The sequence below is a fragment of the Nycticebus coucang genome, chromosome 12 (assembly GCF_027406575.1).
Source record: "Nycticebus coucang isolate mNycCou1 chromosome 12, mNycCou1.pri, whole genome shotgun sequence".
Taxonomy (NCBI): domain Eukaryota; kingdom Metazoa; phylum Chordata; class Mammalia; order Primates; family Lorisidae; genus Nycticebus; species Nycticebus coucang.
In genome coordinates this window covers 111,841,911-111,866,869 of record NC_069791.1, presented here as the reverse complement: position 1 = coordinate 111,866,869, position 24,959 = coordinate 111,841,911, and the positions used below count along the sequence as shown (strand labels likewise).

At 38.8% G+C, this 24,959-nt stretch overlaps 1 protein-coding gene and 1 non-coding gene across 13 annotated transcripts in view; one reads left to right on the top strand and one right to left on the bottom strand.

Moving 5' to 3' along the window:
- The window catches only part of MRTFB (myocardin related transcription factor B), a 371,831-nt gene that overhangs the window by 63,441 nt on the left and 283,431 nt on the right, over positions 1-24,959 (bottom strand). For all 12 annotated transcript variants that reach the window (XM_053554572.1, XM_053554574.1, XM_053554580.1 and 9 more), the window contains 2 exons: positions 3,779-3,844; positions 1,430-1,485 (listed from right to left, as the gene is read on the bottom strand). In XM_053554572.1, coding sequence (XP_053410547.1) covers positions 1,430-1,485; positions 3,779-3,844 — 122 coding nt within the window. The remainder of the gene's footprint in view (positions 1-1,429; positions 1,486-3,778; positions 3,845-24,959) is intronic.
- On the top strand, positions 9,936-9,996 carry LOC128562954 (U7 small nuclear RNA). Its single transcript, XR_008373643.1, has one exon. It is a non-coding gene; the product is annotated as a U7 small nuclear RNA (small nuclear RNA).

Genomic DNA, 24,959 nt, shown 5'->3' with positions numbered 1-24,959 from the left:
TTATTTTAAAACTTGGCAACATCAAAAACTCATGATTTTTGGCTTGGCACCTGTGGCTCAAGCAGCTAAGGCGCCAGCCACAGACACCTGAGCTGGCAGGTTCGAATCCAGCCCAGGCCCGCCAAACAACAATGATGGCTGCAACCAAAAAATAGCTGGGCATTGTGGTGGGTGGCTGTAGTCCCAGCTACTTGGGAGGTGGAGGCAAGAGAATCGCTTGAGCCCAGGAGTTGGAGGTTGCTGTGAGCTATGATGCCACAGCACTCTACCCAGGGTGACAGCTTGAGGCTCTGTCTCAAAAAAAAAAAAAAACAAAACCAAAACTCACAATTTTTGAAGAACATGGAACTTAGATCATTTAAGTATCTAAAATCAATAAAATCTATACTTGGGTCAAGTATAAAATCTACTTAGATAACCAATTTCCTGAAAATCCTCATGTATTTTCTTTCATGTGTTCATATCCTTGATCATGTTTCCTTGACAGAACTATACTTAATTCTTAAGCAACAGGATTTTAAAATGAGTTTACATTTTATACCACTCTCTAAGAGATCATCACTGTATTCTAGAGAATTTTTCTAAAAATAGTTTTTGGAATATGCTTATTTTCATGTTGCATGATAAGTTTTCCTAAAAACAAAAAGAATGTCCATAATGGCTTTTTTTTTTTAAAGGACAGTGTTTCACTCTGTTGCCTGCGCTAGAGTGCACTGACATCATCACAGCTCACTGCAACCTTCAACTCCTGGGCTCAAGTGATCTTCTTGCCTCAGCCTCCCAAGTATAGGCAAGCACCACCATGCCTGGCTAATTTTTCTATTTTTTTGTAGAGAATGGGACCTTGCTATTGCTAAAGCTTGTCTCAAACTCTTGAGCTTGAGTGATCCTCTCACCTCAGCCTCCCCAGAGGGCTAGGATTATAAACACAAGCACCACGTTTGGCTTGTATTGGCATTTTTGAAGAATGATAGCAAATGTCACCGTGGTATGCAACTATGATAGCACCATCTCAAGGAATGAAGCAGAGTTGGGCGTAGCACTGTTCCTTGATTTATCCAAACTCTCCTACTTTTGGTGTACTGGTAGGGAAAGGATCTGAGAATTTGGTGTCACTTAGTTATCTCTCTGCAGGAGTAACAAATGACATGATTATATATTACGTCTCTAAAAGCTTGCTCTGAAAGCAAGTGAAGGAGTGTGATTTTTCCTTTATGTACAAAACTAGTTACTATTCTAAATGAGCAGGATTTGAATGCCGTGTATTTCTACAAACCTCCAATGTCAGATCACCACAGAGTAGACCCCTCTCTGCCCCATGTCTCTTTTCTCTGTTGACATATTTAAAATAAGACTGCTACTTGTCCACAGGTACTTTAGAATAAAGGAAGGAAGGAGAAGTATAATATTTTAAAGTAAAATTTCTTACTCTGGCTCGTTCCAAGCTTTTGATCTGTTCATGGAATGCCGCTGGACTCTTCAAAGCTGTGAGGGGAAAAGACATTGTTTCCACAGTATAAACAGAGGAGTACACACCTTAGCCCAAAGGTACGGTATATCATGTTGATAAACCTATTAGTTCACATCTACAGTTCCATTTGTTTACTAGTTCCTTTCAAGAGATTTGCAAAATTTGAAACCTCAAATGTTATAGAATGGAAATTTATGTATTTCACAAATAAAACAAGTGGACATTTTAAATAGAGTTCCACACATAATGACAGTGTGGACATCAGATGGGACTAGTTCTGACCACTAGTTGTGGCAGACTTCCACTGCCAAAGAAATACTGTCTGATGACTCCAAGCTACTGGAAAAAGCCCAGGTATTCTCAGGAGTGATCTAACCTTGAACATATTCTATTTCCAGCAGATCTGAGGTACCATTTATTCAGAAACCTCTGTGGGGCTTAGTTCTATGCCAAGGTCAATCATAATTACATCACTGTTGGTCTCTGCTATAACCTTGCAAGGTAGGTGTAAGTCTCAGGACAGATGAAGGCTCAAAAAGGTTAAGTGAATCCTTGAAGTCATACAGCTAAGATGGTGGGCAGAGTGGGATTTAAATATAGGATTTTGGATTTGAAAGGTTCATGTTCTTTCCACCATACCACAATGCAACTCATTCTACAGACACGGTGACTCTTTAATAAGTTAACTGCCAGTTTATCAAATATTCTAGATTTTCCATCGTAAGGGTTAGCAGTGTTAACCAAATCATCACCTATTATAGTATTTTTATCAGTTGTCTTTGCCATATACAGGATGGTCTTAAAGTTCACGTACAATTTTAAATAGTGTGCAATTCAAATAGTGTGCAATAGTGTGCAATTTAAATAGTGTGTAATTTTAAAGTGTGCAGTTTCTTCTTTTTTATTAAATTATAACTGTGTACTTTGATGCATTTAAGGGGTTCAGTGTACTGATTTGATATACAATGTGACATGTTTACATTAAAAATTTTAAATAGTGTGTAATTTAAATAATTTTAAATAATGTGCAATTTAAATAATGTGCAGTTTAAATAGTGCGCAATTTAAATAATGTGCAGTTTAAATAGTGTGCAATTGTAAACTGCACACAAACTTTCTGGCCACCTTGTGTCTTTGTATATCCCCACCCTGCACTCAGACGCATGGGCATTCAGAGGAGTGGGTGGGATACAGGACTAGGATTCCTTGGGCTGTCATTTCTGAAGCACCCAGAGAGTCCCAGGAGCCCAGCCCAATCAGGTTTGGCTGGCTAGGGACCAGCTCCCCAAAGCAGATGGGAGCCAGCCTAGCAGTGCTGTCTGAAACCTCATGATTTGATCCAGTTTGACTGACTGGTTCACAATCAGGAATGTGGTGGGGAAATCTGGCAGATTAAAGGAGCTTTTGACTATCACCATGCTAGATTTAAATTTTTTCGATAATTAATAGTAGTTCAGAAAAAATAGTTTCACTGGGTAAAATATCTACTATAGAGGAAAATAATTCCCAAGAATGGTTTATAGGCTAGCAATGATTCAGAAGGCTGGAGAGCATAATTTCAGTTTGCAATTTCTTTCTAATATTTTAAAACACTTCTCCTCTTGGAGAAGTCAATTTCCAGACAAAATCCAGATAAATAATACTGACAGCCTATATAAAACAGTCCCCCTCTAAAATATAAAATCACCTACAAACTTGGTGGTTAAAGGTAAACAAAACAACTTAGACAAAATATTCTAAAATTAATCAACTCTCAGAAGTCTTGTAAAGAAACAAACCCTAGAGATACTTGGGAAATATCTGTGCCTATGCCAAAAAGATTTTGTTGATTACAAATGGAATGTTTATCAGTCTCTAACTGAGATACCTTACTGTAAATAGACCAAAGTCTGGCACCGAATATAATGAATTTGAATTAAGTAAGTAAAACAAAGTTGTGAAATTGATTTTATCATGTTACTTTTGCAAATCTTAACTAATGCCAGATCCATCAATACAGTGATTACTTCAGTCATTTCAAAACTTAAACAGATGTTAAAATTAAAGTTTGAAGAATTGATTTTAGCCTAATTACAGCGTAAAGGGGTTCTGTGCATAACACAAAACACAAGTCCATTTTAAGTGTTCTAAACAATTCTCTTAGTTTGGCAATGCTGATGCCTGATTTTTCCTTGTAAATTTATTTGGCAATTTTTTGTTGAGTAAATAAATGGATACAGCTGAAAGTAGGGTGGGATGCAGGTTCCTTGTGGACATGCCCATCTTGTTCTATCATGTCAGAGATGACAGGGAGGTTATAAATCTTACGTGGCATGATGCCCTGGTCCACCAGCTGTTCTCTTGTCCTCCTCTGCTGCAGCCTCAACTGGAGCACTGTGAAAGGGAAATAATCACCATTGGAGTTTATCAACAAATGTAAGATTCACTTTGTGTAATCCCAGAAAAGATACTCAATTAAGTTTTATTAAACATCTTCTATTTCACAATTAAACAAGAAGAATATTACGTGGCACCATCAAATTTTTGTAAAAAGAAAATTATGTGATTTCTGCCCTTTTGGTGGTCACCAAACTTTACTCAGAATATTTTTTGTTTAGTTAATAATAGTAAACACATTCACATAGTACCCAGAAAATATAGTTGGCTTATTTATTAAGATGTATTAACAAATCTCATTCATAGAAATAGAAATGTGAAATTCTTTGACATGCCTTAGTTTATTTTTTTCCCCAAATCTCTGAATTATTTATTTTAGCTGCTCTTTTCCTATCAATCTCTCTCTCTCTCTTTTTTAATTTCAGGTTAATGTGACGGTATAAACAACCAGGTCAAAATATTTGAATTTGTCAGGAAGAGTTCCTCTTGTAGTTATGTCCTGCACTCAAAAGGTATATCAAACACCCTCATACCATGCAGTCCCTAGTTTAAAACAATAAATCAATGACAAATTTATTTAAAGGAAAGACTGACTTATTGGGAGGAGCAAATTTTAAACAGCTCCTACCTACATAATAAAAATTAGAGCTATACTCAATGACTCAAAGGGAAATTTCTAAATTAGTAACTAGTTCTAATTTAATAACTAAATTAGTAACTAAATTTCTAATTTGGTAAACTAAATTTAAAGTTTAGTAATCTTTGCACAAATACAATACTATATCTCATTCTATAATGTTTTAAGAAAGTCACAAGTCAGACAATGCCTTACTATTTTAATGAAAGAGTGCATTATAAGAACTAGTAGAGGATGAGATATATAAACGATAAGATGCAGATACCCAGGTTTGCCAAACTTAGTAACAATTAATTTATCCCCTAGACTTTTCAAGACACTTTTATAAGTGTCTACATATCTTTATCTGGAAAGTGAGCCAATTTCAAAAAAGAGGAATACGTGAAGTGACTTTGAAAAATATTTTTCTTGGCTTGCCTTACATTCAAACCAAGTTTCCATTTGACTTTTGTTTTAAAGCATGGATAAAACCAAGGTTAGGAGGATAAGCCTGCTTAAGCCTGCCAATATGCTAAAAATATATATGTATGTGTATTTCTTTAAACAGTGAGAAGAGAAGAATTTTCTAGTGAGGGGTGAGGATGGCTGAAATGAGAGGCTGGCTGAGACTCTCTCACCAAGGCCCAGAGGCAGTGTGCAGGGTCTCCTCCTTGCAATAAAACCCTGAGACCTCAAGGCACAGGCCAAGTGGCCCTTACAGTCCCTGTTTTTCACTTAGCCTTGGGCTGACTGCAGAGCAGAGCATTCATTTTCTCATCCTCTGTTTGATATAGAAATATGTTTTTTGTTTGGTGCCATTAAGGTCACAAAGCTTCACTGATAATCCCATTTAGAACTGAAGCAACTAACACAAGATTCTGTTATACAAAGCAAAAGAAAAATTAAATGAGTCCAGAAGAATACATGCACATTTCTGACATTAATCAATTATACTCTGACACAAACATCTTTTCCCTGATAACTTACAGTTTAGAGAATAGTATGTTCCCACTGTACTTTACAAGGAACATAACCAAGGGCTGAGCTGTGCATCTGACAGCACCCAAAGGCCTGAACACTCTGACACTCTGCTGGGAAGGCGAATGTCAATGCTTGTCTGCATTTAAGGTCATATCCAAGAACTAGAATCCCCAGAAAACAACAAATGAGAGAAAAGGGTAGAGCAGTTCTGCAGTTTGAAGGCCGATGCTTCTGGAGTGTGGCGATCCTGTCCAGCACTGAGTCTCTGGCAGCAGTGCCTTTTCTCCTCTCGAGAGGGCACTCAGAAGATTACAAAAGAGTAGCCAGAACATCAATAGCCACCCCCACCTCTGCTTAAAACAGACAAAAGAATCACCCAATGTGAGAAAAATGTATCAAACACAATGCATTTTTTTGGTGAATACCAACTTGATTTGAAACCAACCCTGGTGACAGCCTGTCAGCCTCCAGGACCTTCTGACTGTCAACCGTCATTTCCGGGGCTCTTATACTCCCCAGCTGCAGCCCTGTCAGCTTATGTGGCCAAACAAACCTTTTTATGTCATACTGCTTGAAGGTAGGAAAGTACTCTCCCCAGTTAATGTTCTCCATTGCCATTAACTTTCCCATAAAGCAAGAACATGGTACTCCAAGCATTACTCAAAGCCGCTGTGACCACCAGCCTCCGGCATGTTCACTTATGAGCCTGTCTGTTAGGTGCCTGGGTGCTGGATGGGAGGGCAGCAGCAGTAGCTGTGAATGGAAGATTTTTTTTTCTTGAGACAGAGGCTTAGTCTGTCACCCTTGGTAGAGTGCTGTTGTGTCACAGCTCACAGTAACCTCAGTCCCTTGGGCTCAAGAGATACTCTTGCCTCAATCTCCCCAATAGATGGAACTATAGGTTCCCACCACAGTGCCTGGCTAGTTTTTTTCTATTTAAGTAGAGATGGGGTCTCGCCCTTGCTCAGGCTGGTCTTGAATTCCTGACCTCAAGTGATCTACCCACCTGGCCTCCCAGAGTGCTAGCATTACAGGTGTGAGCCAACACACCCAGCTCGCCCAGCTCGCAAAGACATTAGGAAGAATATGAATGGAAGAGGAAGCATATTTGCAGGTAACTAGTCATTTTGTTAAATCTGTTGATGACCCAGCTTTTAGTTTTCACCTACACCAACAGGACAGTATTGGACACATTATATTGACTATGAGGCACAGTCTCCCGAAAAGAGACTCAGGCACACTGCCACCTGAGGTCAGTACTGAAACACAATTAAGCTGGATGTGGTAGCTCATGCTTATAATCCCAGCACTTTGGGAGGTGGAGGCAGGAGGATTGTGTGAGGCCAGGCGTTTGAGACCAGTCTGAGCAACATGGTGAGATCCCCATCTCTACACAAAATACAAAAATTAGCCAGGCATAGTAGCACATGCATATAGTCCCAGATACTTGGGTGGCTGAGGCAGTAGGATTGCTTGAGGCCCGGAATTTGAGGTTGTTGTTAGCTGTGATGCCACTGCACTCTAGCCTGGATAAAAGATCAACCGCCTGTCTCCAAAAAAATAAACAAAAAAACTCCAAACATCCCCCACCCCACAATTACAGTATTTGTTCATATCAAATATAATCAGTCATTCAAAGCTTGACAAAAGACTATTCTGAGAAAAACTACTACTTATAAAAAGTACTAATCATATAGGGCAGGCTTAATTTTAAGAAACACCAAACTTCCTTCTAGTAGTCCTCGTATTAGTAAGTCAGTCACAACAGATAGCTGCATCTTAGAGGCAGATCATCCAAGGCCAGGAAGAACACAGCTTAAATGATGTAGATGGATTAATCATCATGCAACACTGGAAGACAGGATTTGGGGAGAATCTGTCAGTACTCATCCAAGACTGTAAGAGGGTCAAGGCCATGAAAACAGAGGCCCCACCGCCTTAATGATCAGAGAGGCATTCATGGCTGTGGGGTCAAAATGCTTTATCAAGTTACTCCGGAACCGTCATGGACTAAGCCTGGAGACCTGCTTCCTCCTTTTTCAGCCTCCACATTACCCGTGGGTGCTCACATCTGCAAGCAGGTAGAGAAGGCCTAGACCACTGAATGGCACTCAGTGCTCTGCACAGTGTAGTCCTTAAGCCCAGTGACTAAGCTGGTGTGTGGGCTAATCTCTGGAAAAATTGACAGTCTGCACGTGTTGACAAGATTTCATTTCTATAGCTGCAAACCAAAGTCCAGACACTGGCCGATCACTGCCTTCCTGTGGTGGCAGCGGGAGTGGATGCAGCCCTGGTGGCACAGATGCCTACAGAGCCAGTCTTCCCAGTAAGGGAGTGGGGGGGGGCATGTCCGAGAACTGACCCTGAAGAGTATGCCGCCCGTGGGGCTGAGTAGATAAACTATATGCTATTGGGGTGACATCACAGCCTTCTCCATCCTATTTGTAAGCTGACTAATATTCAGTATCTTGCATGGGCATTTTGCAAATAACTGCTTGCAAGAAAAGAACATCCAGAAAGCTACAGAATTCTCAAGGGGAAATACAGCTTAAAACACTCAGCGACTCAGTGTTTGCATCTTTTCAGAAAACAAAGGACACAAGTAATAAATGAAACAGAATGCACGCTACAATTGCTCACATTTGAACTTTTTCAGATGTCTTTATCTTTGAAAAATGTAGAAACTAAATCAATCCAACACTTAGTCCTGAGAAGTCCTTATGTCTTAAAATAAAGATTTAAAATAGGATTTAAAACTGTGTGAGTTTCTCAAAAAAAGGGGCAGGAGCTGAAATAAACAAAATAAAAAAGTGTATCTCAGGCTAGGCGCAGTGACTCACATCTATAATCTGAGAGTCCTCCCATAGCACTCTGGGAGGTTGAAGTGGGAGGACTGCTCGGGCTCAAGCGTTTGAGACCAGTCTGGGCAAGAACAAGACCCTCATCTCTACTGAAAATAGAAAAATTAGGCAGGCACAATGGTGGATGCCTATAGTTCCAGCTATTCAGAAGGCTGAGGCAGGAAAATCACTTGAGTCCAAAAGTTTGAGGTTGCAGTGAGCTACAATGAAGCCACTGCACTCTACCAGGGCAACAGAGTAAGACTCTGTCTCAAGCAAAGAAAAAAAGCCTTCTCAGTGTATTGTCTGCGCAAAACGTTTATTCCAAGTTTAGAATTCTACAATAGTTGTGTATTTCCACATGATAAAACTCACAAGAGGTACACAAAAACCCCCCATCAAATCAAGGACACATATCACATCTTTCTTAACCAGCCTGAGTCCAAGGCTTTTTTACTTAAAAAAAAACTTCTTACACATCATAACATTGTAAGAGTGACATATGTTCATTACACAAAATAAGGAAATATAAAAAAAACAGGACGAAGAAATTATAAAAGAAAATCAGCAATAATGCCATTACCCAAAGACACAACTACTGTTCCCATACTGGTCTATTTCCTCTGTCTTCTATCCAAGCGTAACTTTTGATTCTCTGGTGTTACACACTGGGATTACTCTGTGTGTATGATGATAAACATTCTAACTATGATGTCAGAGGTCACATAAAACACTGTTCAGTAGATGTGCTGAGGTCCACTAGACATCCCATTTATCACTTTGGTTGCTGCCAATTTTTATATCTATAAATAACGCTATGGTGGAATTTTTGTGTGTAAAGTTTTATTCCTCTTTCTACTTAATTTCCTTAGTTTAAATTCCTAGAACAAGGTATATCCCTATGTGATTCATATAAAGCATGATGATAAAGTAATAAGACTAATTTCTTTGTATACAAACCATCGTCTTCTGAAATTATAGAATAGTAAGCAGACACATGAAAATGTGAACACAGATGACTTTATGTCCATTTCATTTAGATAAAATATTAATTATTGAATTTTTCCAAGGTTATGTGTCTTATTATCTCTTCAAGCTAACATTCATTGTTCCCATAATATTTCAGTAAGAAATATACACATAATTTTGAAATTTACTTAACGCTTCTTGCTCATCCCAACAGATAAAAACAATATTCTGTCAAGAGAAATATACAACAAAAGTAAAAATTTTGAAGGCTGGTAGTGCACACCTGTAATCCTAGTACTCTGGGAGGCCAAGGAAGCGGATTGCTTGAGTTCAGGAATTTAAGATCTGACTGAGCAGAACAAGACCTTATCTCTACCAAAACCAGAAAAATTAACTGGACTTGGAGGTGGCTGGTGCCTGTAGTTCCAGCTACTCAGGAGGCTACAGTAGGAGGATTGCTTGAGCCTAAGAGTTTGAGGTTGCTGCGAGCTGTGACACTACTGCACTCTACCAAGGGCAACAAAGTGAGACTCCGTCTCGAAAATACAAAAAAAAAAAAAAAAAGTAAAATTTTGATTTTACTCACCATTCCAAAAAGTGAAAGATAGGTTACCTATGATAAACTGAAATTCTTAGCACCACAAATATTAACAGTTTAGATCATCAAAAAATACCTGTTTTTAAGTGCCACACTCATTTAGAATTTGGCTAGCAGGTTTTCCAGTTTTTACTAGAAAATCCTATGAGGGAGAAAAAAAGTATCTTCTTTTAGTTCCTTTCCTCTGCTTTTAGAAGAAAATTTTAAGATTAATGTCCAATATAAAAAACTTAAACATTATAACTTATTTCATATAAGATTTATATCCCATTTCAAAATTTTCAGTTGCTTTTTGAACTAAGATATGTCTCTTCTCCTTTGTTTTTATAAATAGAATGTTTGAAATGTTTTCTTAATATGATGCAATTAAAGTACCTTTCACTCTAAAGAAAAAACATATTATACAACATATTAATAACAGCGAAGTTTAGAATAAGTTGAATACACCAAAACAAAGCACAGCTTTGGCCCAGGGAGTTTAAGAGGGGACATCTGAGGACTTTATGTCACAAAAACAAGGCAGAAATGACACTTTTTGGGAAAAAGAATGGCAGGCACCCATGGATCTCTACTGTGGGGTACACAGGAGGGCATATTAAGGAGAAGGGAGATGAGCAGCTATGTGCAAAAAAGAAAGAGGGTCCGACATCTATTAATCAATTACAGGACAACAGCATAAGCTTCAGAATCATGAGGGATGGGGAAAACAACCAAACAAACCCAGACCAAAAAGACCAGTCAAGTAAGGGCTGGATAAAACGGAAAAGAGCCAAGATGAAAAACTAAAGAATATTCTAGAATTAACTTTAGAATTGACCAAGTCAGTTCTAAGTAATACACAGACCCTGGCTTCAGTTGTTTATTTTGCAAACAGATGTCAAAGTAGTTAAGAGAATGAAGCGGTTGCACTTTGCTAAAAATTTATTATGTACTGTTTAAATGGCAACGGTGGGTGCGGTGGCTCAGGCCTGTAATCCTAGCTCTCTTGGAGGCCGAGGCAGGTGGATCCTTTGAGCTCAGGAGTTTGAGATCAACCTGAGCAACATGGAGACCCCATCTCCACTAAAAATACAAAAGTTAGCTGGGCATCGTGGCAGGTACCTATAGTCCCGGCTACTCGGGAGGTTGGGGCAAGAAGATCACTTAAATGCAGAAGTTTGCGGTTGCTGTGAGCTCCGACACCAAGGCACTCAACCCCAGAGTGAGACTCTATCTAAAAACAAAAATGAAAACAAAAACAAAAACGAAACACCATTAAGTGAGGGATTTGATTCTATAAAAACAAGACACTTTAGAGAAATCAATATCCTCCTACTATTTTTTGAGCTTAGATACAGCAGAGACTGATTGGCCTTTGCTTAGTCCTTGTTTTGGTGTTTCAACAATCAAAGCAGTTTAGTATAGACAGTTCTTGAGTTACAAACATCCAATAGACATACAACTTGCACTTACGAATGAAGGCTATTACAGGAAACAGGGAAGTACCTGTTCCAATTTAGGATAAACCTATAGAATCTATCTTGTTCACGACCCAGGGACTACCTGTAGTCAAATGTAGAATTGTATTAGTTTAATCAGGCAAGGCAACCAGATCTTTTTTTTTTTTTTGAGACAGAGTCTCACTATGACACCCTTGGTAGAGTGCCGTGGTGTCACAGCTCACAGCTATCTCAAACTCTTGGGCTTAAGTGATTCTCTTGCCTCAGCTTCCCAAGTAGCTGGGACTATAGGTGCCCACCACAATGCCTGGCTATTTTTTTTTTTTTTGCAGTTTTTGGCTGGGGCAGGTTTGAACCCGCCACCTCCGGTATATGTGGCCAATGCCCTACTCCTTGAGCCACAGGCACCACCCACGCCCAGCTATTTTTTTGTTGCAGTTGTCATTGTTGTTTAGCAGGCCGGGGCTGGGTTCGAACCCGCCAGCCTTGGTGTATGTGGCTGATGCTGTAACCACTGTGCTACGGGCACCAAGCCAACAAACCAGATCTTTAAAAAAGGGCAAAAGCCTGATGAACTACTTTTACTGTTCCTGAAAAATGTTTAAAATGATGGTGACTGTTACCTTTGTTACTACCACTACCATTACTTTAGACATTTGGAGAAGATAACCACTTTTCCCCTGAAATATAAAAATGCAGAGATTTTTAAAAATTTGATTCCATTAAAATTTGTGAATTTCTAGTTCTTCGCTGTAAACAGTTTACTTTGTAGTCCAAGGGAAGGAAGTTGCATCATGAAGCGTTTCCTTCTGAGCCTGGGACTCAGAATAGACTACTCTCTGCATTGCTAATACCTTGATTTAAGAATCCATGTTTTGTAATAAGCTTTTCTATTTATGTGTTAAAATAAAAGCATACATGAATATAAAAAGGTATTAAAAAGAAAAATTAAAGTCAATCCATCCCACCCTTCTTCCCAAAAGTAACCACTACTAGATTTCTATGGCTCCCGAAAATATGTGAATATTTCTGCAATATTATATATAAAATATGCAAACTCAATATTCATAGAGTTTGGTAATTTGCTTATAAAACAGCAGAATTTAGCTCTTTTTTGTTTTGAGATAGTCTCACTATGTTGCCCTCAGCAGAGCGCTGTGGCGTCACAGCTCACAGCAACCTCAAACTCTTGGGCTCAAGTGATTCTCTTGCCTCAGTCTCCCAAGTAGCTGGGACTATAGGTGCCCACCACTACACCTGACTAGTTTTTCTATTTTTAGTAGAGATGGGGTCTTGATCTTCCTCAGGCTGGTCTCAAACTTCTGAGCTCAAGCAACTCTCCTGTCTTGGCCTCCCAGAGCACTAGGATTACAGGTGCGAGCTATCGCACCCAGCTCTAGCCCTTTCTTCTTAATGGCCTTATCTAACATGTGAATGTATTAATCACAGACACTATGTTACCAGATTTTTCACTATTATGAACAACGCTACAATGAATATCCTTTTTCATTTCAGGGGCACCCTTTGTTGCTATATCTCTAGATTAAATTTCTAATAATGGAATGCCCACTTAAAATTTTGATAGGGTTACTTTGCCATCCAAGTGGTTGGGCCAGTCTGTAGTATCCTTTTCATTCCTATCCTTCCCCACAATTGTACATTGTCATGTTTTAAGATAATTGTAAATTCAGAAACTAAGATTGCCTTCTCTCACCTAAGGGTACTGGTGACATCATGCCAAATAACAGTAAAATTTCATAAAACTAATAAGCAGTTAAGGAGCATAAGATATCAAAATAATTAGTGAGGGTGGTGGGTCTGTATTTGTGACTCACTGGGGAGATATTTGTAGTTGTCAGAAATCCAGGGCTCCAAGGTTGCTCTATTTGGGCTCTGTCCAGGTGGTGTAGGGGAGCACAGGGCTCTGCCCCCTGACACTGGAGACAGAGCTGGGCTTTGTGTCTGTGTCTGCACGTTCCTACCACTTCCCAGAGTCCTGTCTCCTGGGGAGACAAACTATGTAGGAAACATGTCTAGTTGCTAAACTTTCAGGTTAAAGGATGATTTTCACAAAACTAATCATTATTTCTTAAAAATAAATAAAAGATATTCAGGGTAAGCTTTCTCTTGGAAACCATGCATTTATTTATAAATTAGGTAAAATTTTTCTGATATTTTAGGATGGAAACCTTGAGTCCAATATGACTGAGAGATGTAACAAAAAGATTTGAGATATATTTAAAATAAAATCAATGGTGTGTGGTAAGGGGTTAGATGCTGGGTAATGAAGATGAAGTAAAAGGAGTCAGAAAGGTAATTCCCAGTGTGAGGAACTCAGGCTTGAGCACCTGGGCAGCCCATTGACCGCAGAAGGAACATGCGTCAGCCACTAGGAAGCTCGGTCCTGGACACGTCTGAAGGGCACTGGACATGTCAGAATGGCAGTCGGCTACCAGGTCCAGATTTCAGAAAATCTTGGCAGGAGATTGGAATTTGGGAGTTTGCTGAGGTAGAGAATATATAACACATAGAAAGGGTAAAAGAAGCCTAGGGTTGTGTTATGAAGAAACCCAACAATTAGAAGCCCATTTCTGAGTCAGAGAAGATCCAACAAGGGAAATCAGAACAAGCTGCCTCAGAAGGCAGAAGAACAGGTGAATGTGTGTGTAAGAGTCTCAGAAAGGGGCACAACTGACTAGGTCAAGTGCTGCTGCTTTAATACTAGACTGATCAGAACAAGCTGCCTTGGAAGGCAGAAGAACAGGAGAACGTGTGTACAGGAGTCTCAGAAGGGGGCACAACTGACTAGGTCAAATGCTATTGCTTTAAATACAAGCCTGAGCTACTAATGTAGAGTGAGGGCTGGAGGCCAATCTGAGGAGGTTAGGGACTACAACTACAGGAGGGCAGGAGTGTGAATGCACTGAATCAAGATGCTGCCCATGAAAGGCAGGAGAGAAAGTGAGGCCTGAGGGCTGTAGAACTTCATATAGAAAGATAATGTGAACAAGTTTATAAAAGATGAAGAACAAGAGAGGGAAGGGGGGGAATAGGGAAGGAATGAAGATGAATATAAGTGAGAGAATGAACAAGAGAATAAGAGACAGCAGGTTCCCTGACGGCAGTAGAGAGGGGACAGACGTGCCCAACAAAGAAGTACAGCCTCCTCCATCACACAGGACAATGAGGACTGGCTCCCACCACAGGTGGCTTTATCGCTTTGGTCTGGGACATCCAGGCAGTTCCCTAATGATGGCTTTTATTTTATCAAACAAGTAGGAAGAAAGGTCATCTGTTCCAAGTAAGATGGATAAAGGAAAAATTAGTTTAGAGGCCAGTGAAGGAAATTGTGAAGAGCAAGTTGAAAGGAGAAATATGGTTATACATTACTGAAATGCTTCAACTAATAAAGGCAACAGCCTTAGGGAAAGTTGGTTTGGGAATTGTTTGGCAAGTCATTCACTGGCTCTGAACTACATCATTTTTATCAGAGAAAAAGACCACAAGATACAAAATTAGAACATTTAGCAGTTCTTTTGAAAGAAGTTCTTTTTAAAATTATATAAAAATTAAGATGACGACAACAACTGCAACCCATCATTCTATTCTAGGTGAAATAAAAAGAAATGAAAACACGTACTCAAATAAATACGTTGAACACAGATATTCACAGGAACTCTAGTCACAAAAGGCAGAAACAGCCTGAATAGGCTGTTAGACATCCTGTGGTTTATCTATACAAGGGACTATTATTCAGCCACAACGAGGAATTGAGTATTGATACACATGACGTGGATGAACCTGAAAACACTGTAAGGGAAAGACGCCAGACACAAAAGGTCCTGTGCTGCTGATTCCATTTACCTGAAATACCCAGAGCTGGTGAACAGACAGACACAGAGTACAGAGTGGCAGCTGCCAGGGACTTGGGGGCAAAGCGTAATGAGAGTAATTGCTTAAAGGCCCATTTTATGTTATGTGAATTTCACCTCAATAATTTAAAAAGAAAAGAACTCATTAGATCTTAAGGACTGATTTCTCAATGATCAAATTTCTTATTTCCCAACCATTCCTAGCTTGCCTCTTCTCACCACCATAATTTATTTTATTTTATTTTTTATTTTTTTATTGTTAAATCATAGCTGTGTACATTAGTGTAATCAAGGGGTACAATGTGCTGGTTTCATATACAATCTGAAATATTCTCATCAAATTATTCAACGTAGCCTTCATGGCAATTTCTTAGTTATTGTATGTAGACATTTGTATTCATGGTGACTCGATATTTTAATAATTTGATAACTACAATAACAGCTATATTATATATTCCCCATTGCACTGAATTCTATGTATTTTTTTTGCCTGTTTCCACTCATCCTTATATTTCTAGCACCTTCCACAATATATACCATATATAGAAGTTTTAATAAACATATCTTCCTTAATTTCATATGGTATACTTGGAGTGTATAACTCATTTATTATTTTCTAAGAAAAAAGAGTACTATGCCACATTTAAGGATAACCAAAATATTTTCTATGGGCAAGTGATTATCATGGGGGCAAAATCAATACTGTTTCACTTCACTATGTGAATTTGGGGCTTGGGATTATTTTTGAATTGCTGTTGGTGGTGGCAATAGAAAACAAAATATAATTATGTTGTTTTGAAGGGTAAAAGAAGACTAAGAAGGGAGACTGTGGGCAGAGAAGGCAACCACGAAAAAGTGGCAGATACTAATATTCTGCATTTCTATTTATAATTAATGTGGAATTCATGTTGCACTAAAGAAGAGAAGGCACTTAAAATACTCTCATACATGATAAAAAGTAGCAACCAAAGATAACAGATTTTTGGTTATATTTTCAGGGGCATAATTCGCCAATTATAAACTAAGGTTCTGGGCCGGGTGCGGTGGCTCACGCCTGTAATTCCAGCACTCTGGGAGGTCAAGGCAGGTGGATTACTCCAGCTCAGGAGTTTGAGACCAGCCTGAGCAAGAGTGAGATACCGTAACTAAAAAATAGCTGGGCGTTATGGCGGGTGCCTGTAGTCTCAGCTACCTGGGAGACTAAGCCAAGAGGATCACTAGAGCCCAGGAATTTGAAGTTGCTGTGAGCTATGATGCCATAGCACTCTACCCCAGGGCGACTGAGTGAGACTCCATCACCAAAAAAACGAATGAATGAATAAATAAAATAAAATAAATAAGGTTCTCTTCAAGTAAATTTTAAAAACAGAATTCAGAGAGGCCAAAAATAAAGTGGTGGTTTGTGTAGTAAGAGCAGTGCTATCTGCACTGATTAAACTTCCATCACCACTTCCTGTCTGAAACAAATGCAGAGTTAGTCAGTGTGCACGTAATCTAAACCCCAGACACTACAAACAGGAACAGCATTTTGATCACGAATTTTTAACTATTTCCTGATTAAAAAGGGAACAACATCAAGTTAACCAAAAAATTGTGCAAATTAATGTTTGAAAAAAGTCAGGCCTTCGACTTAACTGGAAATAAGGCCTGACTTATTTCCAATATGAGGAAGTCTAGAAGTTCACGCATAGACCCAGCAAGACCTATGGGTCGAAAAGTAATTGTTTGAAAAACAATTAATAAGGCCTTCCAATATGAGGAAGTCTAGAAGTTCACGCATAGACCCAGCAAGACCTGTGGGTCGAAAAGTAATTGTTTGAAAAACAAATCAAACATTGTTTTAACATCTTTGCATTACTGGTGGTCAAGCAGTTAAGTGGATGGTTTTGCTTTTGAAATGCCTGTTATTTGTGTTATATTTCCGTTTACCCAACACGTTTTAACCAAATGAGATTGGTATATGAAGCTGTGGGAGTGGGGAAGAGGCAGCTGGCACAGACAGCTGAATTCTAAACTACTGTCCCTTGCCTGTGAGGAGGCCCCACAATGTAAATGTAACATTTACCCTCTGTTAGAAATTAAAGAGAAAGAATGAAGTAAAAACTAAAATGCTAACAGAACTGCTATTATTCCTGGCTAACATGCTGTAGGCTTCCTGCATTAATCTGCAGCATGAGGTCAGGAAGACAATGTTTTCAACACTCAGCCTTGGAAATTTACAGGAGCTTTGATAAGTCTCTGGTTGGCTGCTGCTTCTGTTGCCATGGAAACAGACTGCTAAAAATGGGGCATGTTTCTTTAAACTGATCATACCTTCACACAAATTCCCTTCTTTTTGTCAAAAGTTGGAATGAATTTAAAGCATGCTTCTCGTGGTATGACAGTCTGATGTCAAGCCAGGCTGGTACAGAATGGCAGAGATAGCATTAGCCTGTGGCAGACATACATAAAGATATTATTAATATATGCATTTAAAAAATCTCATTTGGTTAAAAAGTGATGGGAATAAAGCACACAGTGGGATAAATGAAAGTATAACACAAATAACAGGCATTACAAAGGCAAAATCATCCATTTAACTGTCAGGAATGCAGAGACTTTAAAATAATACTTGATTTGTTTTTCAAACAATTTTTAACCCACAGGATCATGCCGGTTCTATACCTGATCTTCTAGATTTCTTACCCTTATGGTTCCAAAAGAAGATAATATTTATATTTTTTTCTTATTTTGGAGACAATAAAAAGTTGTGCATTCCATCACTGTATTACAATTTCTGTGTGCAGCTATAGGTAGAGGTGCTACGAGTTAAAGCTCTGCTTCCTAATCCTTCACTGAGTATAAAAACATGAGTTGTATAAGGGACTCTAATTCCTTAACATAAATTCCTAGGGTGGGGGTCTCAGAATAAAATAACAAACGACAACAAAACAGGAAAAGAGTGAAATATTGTTCACCTCTGCTTTTCCTCAGAATAGTGAGCACGTGCTATTCTGAACAGGGGACTTGGTCCAGATGACCTGGCTTTTCTTTCCATTTTGTGGGTTCAGAGAGGGAGCTAATACACCCACACACATATATCTACATATACATTTGTCTGTGTATATACCTACATATATACACACACAATTAAGCTCACCAAAACATAAAGATAACTGCGAACTGTCATAACTTATCGTAACTCTGGCTATGGCTAATATCCTAGCCAGATAATGACGTACTACGCAGCCATGCTCAGCATGAAGGATCACCTGTTATCCCTCACCACACACACCAGCCAGTCACTGTTCTGGTGTTACAATGGCATGTTTTGTACAAGTAGTACATGTAGAAAAGTTCTGGTGTTCAGACTCGAAGACAATCTCTTGACTCTACTGTTTTGATTCATTTGCAACTCTAGCAGATGAATCTGCACACCTGAATTCAAGCTCCTATGAATCTCTAGATGAGAAATGTATTCATATTTACCAACAAGCAGAGACTGAACACTTACATCTCTTCAGAAATCTTATTCAGTTGGGAAACCACCAGCCTCTGTGTTCACTAGCTCCTGGAAATTGGTTTCACCTTGCCTCAAACTGGAAAGGATGGCCAAGCAGGGCAAGCAGAGCTTAAATAGTGACAAGGGCTTGCTGTGTGTCAGGCAGCAACCCAGCACTTGGTGCACACCACTTCATCTCACCTGCAGAGCAATCCTGCATGATGAGTACTGGTCTGTCTTTTCACAGAGGAATTAAGCACTTACTCAAGCTCACACAGGTCGTGAGAGGTAGAGACAGAATTAATGAGAAACCTTTAGTTTCCACAGGATAATTTTTCTAACAAAAACAAAATGCCCCATAAAAACTTAGCATGCAAAAAGAAATGTTTCCTACTATGTAGCAATGCTATTGGTTTTTGCCACTGTGTCATATAACCTCAACAATGCTTTTGATCACACTGCTTCTATTTTACAAGAAATTCTGCACCTTATAATTCCAATAGAAAAGTCATAATCAACAAGATTTCACTGATGTTATGGACTGCATTGTGCCCATCTCAAATTCTTATGTTGAAGCTCTAACCGCCAATATTTGAAGTATAGTCAATATACTGACTATACTTGCACACAGGGCCTTTAAGAAGTAGTTAAAATTAAATGAGATCATACGGTTGGGACCCTGGTCCAATAGGATTTGTGTACAAAACAAGAGACATCAGAGAGCTTATCCTCCCCCACACAAACACACACTGAGGAGAAGCCACTCTGCCTGCACACAGACGGAAGGGGACAGGCCAGGAAGGCAGCCCTCCCCAGAAACCAGACCCTACCGCACATTCCAGCCTCCAGAACTGTGAGCAAAGCAATTTCTGTTTTGTAAGCCAGTCAGTCTATGGTATTTTGCTAATGCAGTCTGAGCTGACTAATTCAACTGGGAAGACACAAAGAAACTACAAGATTATTCTCTTTGGATTCTGAAGCCTGAATGAAGCTATCATTAGGAAACAGCTGAAAACCCAAGGTTTCAAACTTCTAATAAAAAAGAAGGATGTCATAATAGCACAGACTTAGGATAGATATAAGTTGAAAATCTTAAGTCAAAAATGCATTTAATATTCTGATAAACCCCAAATCCTAAATTGTAAGTTGTATTGTAAGTTGGGGACTGTCTTGTCACATTCCTGGATGAGACTGATATGATAAAATAGTAGCTAATGCCTACCCCAGTATTGCACATGGACTTTTAACATCGTTTAAGAGGTAATTTTGATGTACTTTTTTCCTGCAGGTGATAGAATCAGGATAATCACTGCAGGCCCAAGAACCCTTTCCTGATTATTCTTACCCAGGAGGTACCACCCTTTTCTGAAACAACATTTATGAGTGACAAGCAGATGTCAAGGACTGCAACACAATAGTGAACAAAACAGATCCAGCCTCTTCCCTCAAAAAGCCTATAGTCTAGCAGGGGAGACAAACATTTAATAAAAATAATCATGATAGACACAAGTGAAGACCAAAAAGATCTAGTTAGTCTGAGGAAAAGGCAGTGGTACAGAGATGGTGCCACCTGAAGTGAAGCTGAAAGGATGAGCTGCAGCTGCTCTGGCTGGGGGTAGGGTGGCTGGGCAGGGGAGGCGGTGCTTCCGTAGACACAGGCGGGCCTTCTTACCCCAGGGAGTTTGGGTTTTATCCTAAGTACAATGGAGATCCATTACAAGGCATGAAGCAGCAACACAACTGAGTAAGATTACATTTTAAGATGACAATGCTTGGTATCAGTGAAGGGTGATGGGAAGAAGGGAGGAAAAATCACTGAGAAAGCTGTCTCTGTGTGAGTAAAGGAGACCTGGGTAAGGGTGTTGGCTCTGGTGATACAGTGCTGTGGACAGATGAAATGTTACTGATGTAGAATTGGCAGATTTGGTGACAGGATTTGGTGCTAGGTTATGAAAAGAAGGTAATGGAAAGTATCAAGGATTGCGCCCACCTGGGTTCCTAGTATGAGCTACCGGGTGGACAGAGGTGCCATTTACTGAGACAGAAAACCCTGGAAGATTATGTTTGGTGGGAAGAAATAAAAAGCCTTTTGGAGACATCAGGAAGGCAAGTGGCTGTAGTGGGCCTAGAGCACAAGAGAAGCCTGGCCTCTAGTCTGCAGTGCTTGTGCATTTGGAACAAAGCATGTATATAGTTTTCTTACGCCAGCTTGTGTGTGTACACATGTGCGTGCGTCTGTGTGCATGTGTGTGTCTTAACTTCTACATTATCATTTACTTTCTCACTCTTTAGGCTATGAGATCTCCTCAAATGCAAGGGCTCACAGAAGTTTAAAACATCTGGCATAATGCTGTGTGGAAGCATTCAAATTTTGCTAAATAAAATTATTTCAGATAAAGAAATTATACAATTTTGACTCAAAAGTAGCATGTACTCATTTTAAAAAATACTAAATAATGTCTTAGAAGTAGAATCCTTTAGATTTTCATTCCTATCTATGTTACTTGAATTTATTATAAGGACTATGGACCGTATCTCACATCTTTTCAAATTTACTTTTAAAAAAACATTAATTTAGTGGTAACTTACTTGAATAGCACTTTTCAATTACTAGAACACTGGCAGAAAAGAAAGAAGAAAATATTCCCAGACAAAAAATACACAGCAAAATTCATGTGCTTTACTTACAGAAAACTCTGTCAAACCATCCCCCTGACAGGGTCTTTCTCTGTTGCTGGGGCTAGAGTGCCACAATGCCATTATAGCTTGCTACAACCTCAAACTCCTGGGCTCAAGTGGCTCCTCCTGCCTCCAGCTCCTGAGTAGTTGGGAACCACAGGCATGCACTAGAATGCCCGGCTAATTTTTCTACTTATTGTAGAGATGGGGTCTTACTCTTGCACAGGCTGGTCTAAAATTTCTGGCCTCGAGCAATCCTACCACTCTGGCCTTCCAAAGTGGTAGGATTACAGGTGTGAGCCACTGTACTTGGCCTGTAACACCTTTTATAAGTTTTGCTTTAATTGCCTATTTATTCTGTTTCTCCCAGTATGGCTCAATAAATTTTAGTTGAATCAACAATAGCTCAAAAATTCCATTATTATATTTTGTTAGTCCGTTGACTACATTAAAGACATTAGAAGCAGCAAACCAGAAAAAGGAGAGCAGCTAGAAGAGAAAGATTATAAAATCAAATAATAAATAACAATTTCAGAAATCTAATAATGATCCAAGAACCATTCTGTGCATGGGCAGGCAATTGTATACAACGTACATTACATTTTGGGTCAACCATTACTTTATAATTGAATTATAAACTATATCTGAAGGTGATACCTTAATTATTATATTCTATTTTAAAAGGCAGGGAAGGAAATAATATTCTTTGTTTTGGGCAGTTTTTGGCCAGGGCTGGGTTTGAACCTGCCACCTCCGGTGAATGGGGCCAGCACCCTACCCCTTTGAGACACAGGAGATAATATTCTTTAAGTACTCACTGGATAATAAAAAACATGTCATGGAAATTCAGATAAAGTACATATGAGATAATTTCCATCATTGAAAAAATCTTGGTGCTTTGGTAAAGTTATTTATTTAATCTATAGTCCCAAATTGCATTACTCAGAATATCTCAGACAAATGTTCATTTTCTTCTTAGATAAACCTACTAAAGATATGTCCCAGTACAGTATGTTACTCCACTGTTCACTAGGCAACCTACCATATTCTCTCACTCACTTCTCAGCTCTCATTAATCAGTCTGTGGCAGAATTGGGGACGCGGCCCTCCAGTCTGTAAATCTGCTCTATTCATGACACCGATGGTCAAGCCACACAGTGACAGAAGCATACACCCCCAAGCCGCCTGCTGGAGGACAGCTGCCTAGGATTGCTGTTCAACCCACAGTGGCTGTGTATTGAGTAAGAAATACACCTTGATAAGTTAAAACATTGCATCCAGTTTTCTTTCTGTGATATCGTATTTTCATCATCAGAGAGCTCTCTATACCAAACATCAATTTTTCTTCTTAAATTCATTTGCTACCATTTTTCCTTTGATAAGTACAAAATATAACTACCTAGTAGCACTGGTATTATGATTCATTTGTCTCAATAATGACACTTAAAACACTTATCTGAATTAAATCATCTCAATTTATTTGATTTTTCTGGAAAATTCATAATTCAAGTCAGAGTGGCTTATAATATCCTTCTTAGTTGTAGATCCAGAAATTAATTTAAATCTCATGCATGTTGAGCATAATTAGAAAATGTTCACAGCTTTTAAACTTGAGATTCCCTATTGCTGCTTTGACAAAAGAAACTAGTCTACAGAGAATTCTCTATTTTGAATTTGTTTAGAAGAATTCAGGACATTTATTGCTATCCTTACCTACAGCAGAAAATAATTAAATTCTCCCACTATATACATTTTGTACAAGATACAAAAGTTTCTTGTACCAACATTAACTGAACTGCGAGGTAGTGTGCTTTATTATCAGAAATTCTTGGGCGTGTGATGACAATTCTTAGGTGGTCAGCACTTCAAGCTTTTTCCTTTTTTAAATTTTCAAAAGGTATTACTACATTTTCTTGTTAGGGTATCATATACATTCTTGAATCCTACAACATTTACTTACAGTCACTTTTCCCCCTGCATAATAATTTCAGCCATCTAGTGCTGTCAACAATCACGAAAGTTCTAACATATCCCAATATAAGCAAGCAAGAAAGCAATTACTGGAGAAGCAGAGTCTTCCAACCCTGACAGTAGACATATGTCAGAGACATGAGAGAGACCACGCTGTGTCTACGTGATTAGAATTAATGAACAAAAATTTATCTTTCCTTCATTACCTAGAAACATGATTCTGACATTAAAAAAAAAAAATTCTAGGCTGTGTGCAGTGGTTCCACCTGTAATCCTAACATTCAGGAGGCTGATGTGAGAGGATCACTTGCAGTTGGGAGTTCAAGATCAGCCTGAGCAATATAGTGAGACCTTGTTTCTATAAAAAAAAATAGAAAAATTAGCTGAGTGAGCAGCTACTCAGGAGTCTGAGGCAGGAGGATTGCTTGAGACCAGGAGTTGGAGGCTGCAGGGAGCAAAATTGATGATGCCACTGTATTCTAGATTGGGCAATAGAGTAAGACCCTGTCTCAAAACAGAAAACAAAAATTTCTAGAAGTTTGCTCTTTCAAACAAACAAGAACCAAGCTTGAAAAAAGTGAGTAGAAAACCAAACACTGTTGATGTAAACATAAAATAGATAGTTTAAATACATGTCCCTTAACACGAGGCATAAACTATTATGCATTAAAATAGTCACTTATATGTTTGTCTCTTTTGAGACAATCTGTCTCAAAACAGCATAGGTTCTAATCTGACTCTGAGACATTAATAAGTGAATTAAAGGCATATGAACAACTGCTGCCCTCTTAACCAACTTCTGTGAATTAACACAACTGCTGTATGTCCAATACGGGAGAGCAGAGGAGGCTCACCAGGGTCTCGTCCCAATGTTACATTCTATGAATCTGATAAGCCGAACGAACACTTGTGCTCAGCTGCAGGCAGGAACTGTAACACACTGAATTTCAGGAGTCAATTTTGCATAAGGAATCAACTTATTTCTTTATGAATCCAAATTAAAAAAACACCTTTCTACAAAATTTCTCTTATATTTTCCATTCTAATTAAATCCAGATTGAACTCTTTCAGCATCACCAACTTTGAGGTAGCAAATTACCCTTATACCTATATATATATATATATAAATATATTAATTTACCCTCAGTCCTACCTATTGATGAAAATGAGTAGAAATATATAGTCTATTAAGGTATAAAGCAACACCCAGTTCAATGCAACTGTGGTGAGACAGGTTGAGCTTATCACCCAATTTTTCTGTGGATCATTTTGAAATACAAAATTTCTCTTCCCTACCCCTTTATACCTATGAATTTATATGACAATACACAATACTTCTATTTTGTAAATATATACAAGATTTTACATTTAAATAGAGGGAGAAAGTAACAAAGAATCAAAAACCCAAATAAAAGAAGGGATGAGAAACTTGCTTTAAACCAGGCATCTCATAAAAACACTATGAAGTAAGTACTGTTTCTCCTCTTTGTACAAATGAGGATATTAAGATTCAGAGCAGTGAACCCGTGTAGGGTCACATAATTAGTAAATGGTGCACCTGGGATTTGAACCCAAGTATATCTCACTGCAGGGTCCATGCTTTTTTGACATGAGGGTATTTGCACCTGTGTAAGCTGAAAGCGTGGTCAGAATTGTCAGGAAAGAA